This window comes from Strigops habroptila, chromosome 9, assembly GCF_004027225.2.
Source record: "Strigops habroptila isolate Jane chromosome 9, bStrHab1.2.pri, whole genome shotgun sequence".
Taxonomy (NCBI): domain Eukaryota; kingdom Metazoa; phylum Chordata; class Aves; order Psittaciformes; family Psittacidae; genus Strigops; species Strigops habroptila.
In genome coordinates, this window is record NC_044285.2 from 1367840 (window position 1) to 1373839 (window position 6000).

The following is a 6000-nucleotide window of genomic DNA, read 5'->3' on the forward strand; positions in this document are numbered from 1 at the left end:
GCGGCCGGTCCTTACCTTGGTGACAGTCATGCGGGAGGCGGCGGAGGGCTCGGGGAGCTCCGCGGGCGGCGGGAGATGCGCGGAGCGGGGGGAGGAGGAGGAGGGCGGGTATAAAATAACGAGGAAAAGGCGGCTCGGGAGCGGGAGCCGCTGCGCTGGGGGGGGGGGGGGGGGGGGCGGGCAGGGACCGGAGCGCGGAGCCCGAGGACCGGAGCCCGAGGACCGGAGCCCGGCGCCGCCCGCCCGGGCGAGCAGCCGCAGCGGTCGGTGCTCGCGCGGCGGTGATGTCAGCCCGCGCGCCGTGACGGAGCTGCCGCCTCCCGCGGGGGAGGGGGGGGGGATGGAGGAGGAAGAGGGGGGTCTAGGGGGGGGGCCGGGGCAGGCAGGGGACAGGCAGGGGACAGGCAAGGCGGGGGGGGGGGACACGACACACTTCCCGCTGTTTAACTCTTTGCCAGCCCGGATTCCAGAGTAATTCCCGTTCCCGCAGGCAGAGGCCGCGCAGGCACCTGCTGCCCCCCCCCGGCGATGCGCAGTGATGGGGCGGGGGGGCGCCCAGTGGAGACCAGTCAGACCAGTGCGCACTCGCTGGGCGTGCAGCGGGTCTCCTCTCGCCAAGGCGGTGCCGGTGGATGCGGGTTCCCGGCACCGCGCAGAGGACGGGCTGCGGCGTCGGGGGCTGCGGGGCGGCTGCAGCCGAGCCACCGGCTTCCTGCAGCGGGAGACGGGGATGCGCTCCAGGGTTCGCACCTCGCTGCCTGGTCCCTCCCATAGTGGGGTCCTGTAGCATCCGTTATGGTCCTATAGCATCCATTACGGTCCTATAGCATCCATTGCAGTCCTATAGCATCCATTAGTATCCTCTAGCAGCCATTAGGGTCCCATAGCATCCATCAGCATTCTGCAGCATCCATCAACATCCTATAGCATCCATAAGGGTCCTGTAGCATCCATTAGGGTCCTGTAGCACCCATTAAGGTCCTATTGCATCCATAAGCATCTACGCATGTGCTTGTTTCCCTTTACATATGAGGTGATTTTTATTTTTTATTATAGACAGTGACAACTGACACAAGATTTTTTTCCTCAGAGCTCATCTCAGTCTCCCCTCTGGCAGGTTAAAGCCATTCCCCTTGGCCTGTCCCTACAGGCCCTTGTCCAAAGCCCCTCTCCAGGTTTCCTGGAGCCCCTTTAGGCACTGGAGCTGCTCTAAGGTCTCCCCTTCAGGAGCCTTCTCTCCTCGAGGCTGACCCAGCCCAGCTCTCTCAGCCTGGCTCCAGAGCAGAGCCGCTCCAGCCCTCCCCATGTCCATATCCATGGCCTTGCACCATTCATGCCCTTGCTCCAGCCACAAACACAGGCATTCCCTCACGTTTTTAAAGATCCATATCCCTGGAGATGAGAGAAGCAATACTTGGAACAAGCAGCATTTTAGCTCCTGTCTCCTGGTGACGGTGGAATGAAAGCAGCAGGATACAGCCCCGGCACAGAACTCTCCAGCCGTTAGATGAGAAGTTGCACCAATTTATTGTATTGTTGCTGAATTACGAATACTTGAGGCCAATTCCACGTGCATTGCCAGGTCCCCTTAAAGAAAAGCACTCTGCCAATAAACAAAGGATTTCCTTCTCATAAGGAGATTATTCAGCCAAGATGAAAGATTAGTGAGTTTTATTCTAGCGCCGAGCCTTTCCATAAAACATCCATTGATCTGGTAACAAGTGAACACTGGGAGTTGAAATCAACTGTTGTTCCTCCGATATTCTTCCAAACCCCAGCTCTGGTTTTAAAGCTCTGGGTGAGCTGGACTGGAAACTGTGAGCAAGGTTAATGCAATTAATGTAGAGCTAATGACATCAGCCACCTCTAATTCCCGATCCACCCAGCGATGACCTCTTCCAAACAAAAAGCCCATTTTCCTGGGAGCTGGGATGGAAGAGGAAGGCTCCATGGAGATGGAGATGATGCTTAAAACTAAGCAGAGCTTGGGAGGTGACCAGAATGGGATACTGAGGCTTGGATAAGCTGAACTGGGAGAAACTGGGCTCTTGCAAAGCCTCAGAGGAGCCGTTATGTCCCGGCTGCCGCCGGTTGTGCCGCGGAAGCAGCAGCACCCGGAGTCTGCTGTGCCTCCTGCCCCCGTCTGGAGTGACTGGGATTAATTAGCACCAATTAGCTAATTGAAACAACTCTCTTGGAGCAGCGAACTAGGACATCTGGGAAAGGTAGGGTGAGAAAGGGAAGGATGCTGGGAAGGCATGGAATCCTGCTGGTGGATGGATGGGTGGATGGATGGATGGATGGATGGATGGACGGACAGACGGATGGAGGCTGCAGCCACCTGGCCTCTCCACATCCTCCATCCCCCCCACGCTCCAAATGCTGCTGCTGGGAGGAGGCCAGGAATGTTGGGAAAGGGCTGGGATACCCTTTGGGGCAGTGTATGGAGTGGGGAGGGCTGGGGCAGCCAGTGCAGCTGAGCCTTTGCTGGGAGCAGGAAGGATGTTGAGGAAGCTCAGCGCTTGCTAGGGTGGGAAGGGGCTGATTTTGCAGCATCTCTGCTTGAGTCCCAGGAGAAAATGGCATTAATGGATGGATGAAGCACTGCGGAGAGCTGGAGGGGGCAATAGATGTGCCCCACAGCCAGGAAAATACCAGAGACTCCTTGATTTACCAGTACAGCACAGCAATTCCAACCCCAAATCATTCAGCTTTTAGGAGGCAGAAGGGATTTTATTGTATTTTGGATGAGTATTAAGCCAGTGATAGAGCTCAGGGGCTTTGCTGCTGGGGTTTTGCTTTGAAGGTTTGTTGGGACCCCATTCAAACCCCAGACTGGACTTGGGGGGCCAAGGAGAGGGGTTTGCAGCCCTGCAACGACAGCACCCGCTCTTCTGCTGCAGCCCCAGGAAAAGGGAGATGCTCAGTGCATGCAAAGAGTTAAAATCTCCTGGCACTGGATCCAGCAGAGGAAATCAGCATCAGACAAGCTGCATGGGTAGGATCACTTGGTCCTCTTCCTGTCGGGAACGTGCCTCTGGTACCCCAGGAGGATGTATATGAGATGGGCAACAGGAATACTCCTGTAGGGCAGGATCAGGCCATGCAACCTCAACCTTGTGTGCTGCAAAGAGCTGTGGAGCAGACCCCTTGCTGGAGGGAGCCGGAATTTCCCACCTGGAGGTGGAATTTCCCACCGGCAGCATGTCCTGGGTGATGGTGAGCGCGGAGCAGCCGCGCTGGGAGTGGAGCTGGGTGGGTTCAGGGCTCTGGGGGTGTCTTGGGCTCCCTCTCCTGGCTCTGTGAAGGTAGAATTGCTGCATATATGAGGATGGGAAGCTCGCAAGCCTGTGAGCACACACTGTGGGGACAGGGTGGAGGATGCCGGGGGACCCCAGGGACACTGGGAGGGGGGAGAAGTGGCAGTGAACATCCCTTTAGGCGAGTACAAGCCGATCACCACCGCTGCAGCAAAGCGAACCCAGGCAGAGGGATGCTCAGGGTGCTGAGCTGGGCTATTTAACACCCCCCCCTACCAAAACCAGGCTGGAGGGGGAGATCTGTGCTCCCACCTCCTGGCTCGCAGCATCTGGAGCCCATGCATGGAGCAGGGCTGCGCTTCCATTCTTCCTGCCCTGCGGCTCGTCCCACCCCTCTGTCTGTGTGCTTAAGTGACTGGCGCTGCTGAGCGGGAGGAAGGAGATGCTGCTGCCTCCGTGGATGAGAGCCACCGGGAAAACTGGAGCCTGCCTGCTGTGCTGTGCTGTGGGCATGGGATGCGGGAAGAGCACAGCTCGTAGTGCCTCTGTCCGGGAGATTCGGGATATGTAACTGCAGACACACGTCTGTCTTCAGTGCAATACATCACCTTGCTCAGGGGAAGCTCCTGAGTGAAATATTGCTGAGCCCATCCTGAATTGTGAGTCTGGAGAGACTTCACCAACCCATTACTCACTGCTTGGATTGCCTGAGCCATGGCTATGCGGTGAGCTGCCAGGTTGAGCTGGTTATACCACGCATGAGTTTAGCCCTTCATTTAATGAAACTCTTGGAAAGACACATCTCCATTGCACCAGGCAGCCTGTGGACATGTGAGGATAATAACAAAGCCATGCTGTAACACATCATTACTGTGTCACCAGAGAACCCTGCCTATGAGATGATTCATGAATGGAGCTGGCCAAGTCGCTTGCTGCAAGATGGGTTTGCTCTGGGGATGCAGGTCAGGCCCCACATCTCCTGCACAAGACAGTTAGGAGATGGAACTGCTTGGTGCTTGGGCCTGGCTGGAGCACTGTAGGGATGGACCATGACCAATGCCACCATTGGACGTGGTGGTCCTGTTGCTGCTATGATTGGATGGAACAAGTCTTCGTGCCCCCCAGGTCCCTGCACTTCCTCAGCAATGCCATTCCCACCAAAATGAAGGATGTGTGTTCCTCCCTTAACAAATACTTGATTCTTAAGGAAGGATCCACTACGCTGGTTCCTTGCTCCATCAAAAATGAGTTATGGTTCTCAGAGATGCTCCCATTGTTGGACTGCTGTAGTAGGGCGGCCAAAGCTGAGTGCACTGTTTGTGCTGGCTAAAATTACATTGAAATAAATATAGCATAGATACTACATCCAGTCTGTGCATGGCAAATTGTCCTGGATTATCCCCAGAGTTACTGCAGCTGTGAATTATATGGAGGTTCATGTTTGGATTCCATAGCAGATAATTTATAGAGAAGTCCAGGGACAGGCTTTCATCTGCTTTGATGGAAGTTCATCTGGAATAACAATACATGGTAGAACCTGGCACTTGGACCACACTAAAAACTGAAGCTCTTCTACTTGAAAGCAAGATGTTTCCATTTAAAAACACCGTTAGCAAGAACAAACATCTCTCTATTACTGACTCTCCTTTCTCTTCCCCTCCTCTGGAGCCATCTGGTTTGGATTAGCCCTGGATAAGGTCCCGTTTTTGCTCATGGAACTAGGAGGGGGACTTGGAGCTATTTCTACTCATTTCAAGTATGAATTGAATGTGGCGCACAAATGAAAACGCAATGAGCTCCAGCAGGCGAAGGGAATCAAAGAGACATGGAAGCTCCTCCCAGTGGAAAATCACTCCTAAAGGCACAGTAGATGGAGAGTGGGAGCTCAGTTTCCCACCTCAAATCAGTGTCCTTGGTCCCCAGTTCCCAGATAACCACCAAACTGGTGGCAATGACCCAAGGCAAGGGGGAAGCTGTGGTGTGGGGGAGAAACCCAGCTTGGTTAGGCCAGCACCAGGGTCTGGGGCTCCCAAACTGCTTTCCTGGCACCCCTCATCTTCTCACCCCCATGGGAAATGGCTGTTTTCTCCAGCAAGGAGGAGGGAGCCTTCCTCATTCAAGTTCCTAGCAAGGCTTCCAGCAGCCTGCACTAGTTGGCTGAAAGGAAAGCCCTCCTCTCACGAGTGGGAAAAGCTATTCCCAAGTAAAACCAAGCACAAGGGAGCCTCTCAACACCAGCAAGTTAAACCCAGCCCCTTCTTGTGGCTTGTTGTTTACATAGCGCCTGTTTATAGCCAGCTCCTGCCATAGCTGCTAATTTGATAGCATGTGACGGGGTGGAAACACTCTGCAGAAGATGACAGAGGGAAAAAGAGACGTCACTTCAGAGGCTGGAGCAAAGCAAGAGGCAAAGCGGAGCAAAGCCGGGGCAAAGAGATGCTTAGATTTTGGGTTGGTGTGTTTTGGGGAGATAAGTATAACACATTGTCTCTAAATATATGACAATATATTAGGAATATATTCCCTTTGGGGTGCTCAGAGCTTGACCCTGCCTGTGTGTGCTCTTTCCTTATATACAGGTTGGTGGTCGCTGCAGCACTTGAACATCGGGATTGGGGTGCACCCACACTGCAAAGCTATCTCCCACAACAGGACTTGCAGCAAGGGGAGAGCTACCTGTAGCCCCGCAGCACAGCAAGGAGAGGATGGACACGTCCAGCAAGCAAAGATGTCAAGGTCT

The 6000-nt window shown here is 54.6% G+C and overlaps 1 protein-coding gene across 2 annotated transcripts in view; it reads right to left on the bottom strand.

Annotated features, from left to right (window-relative positions):
* The window catches only part of CORO2B (coronin 2B), a 37084-nt gene extending 36755 nt beyond the window's left edge, over positions 1-329 (bottom strand). Inside the window, exon 1 of one of the 2 annotated variants that reach the window (XM_030497502.1) lies at positions 16-329. In XM_030497502.1, coding sequence (XP_030353362.1) covers positions 16-30 — 15 coding nt within the window. In that variant the 5' untranslated portion in view covers positions 31-329. The remainder of the gene's footprint in view (positions 1-15) is intronic. The other variant, XM_030497503.1, reaches the window with a different exon arrangement.
* Positions 330-6000: the final 5671 nt, after the last annotated feature.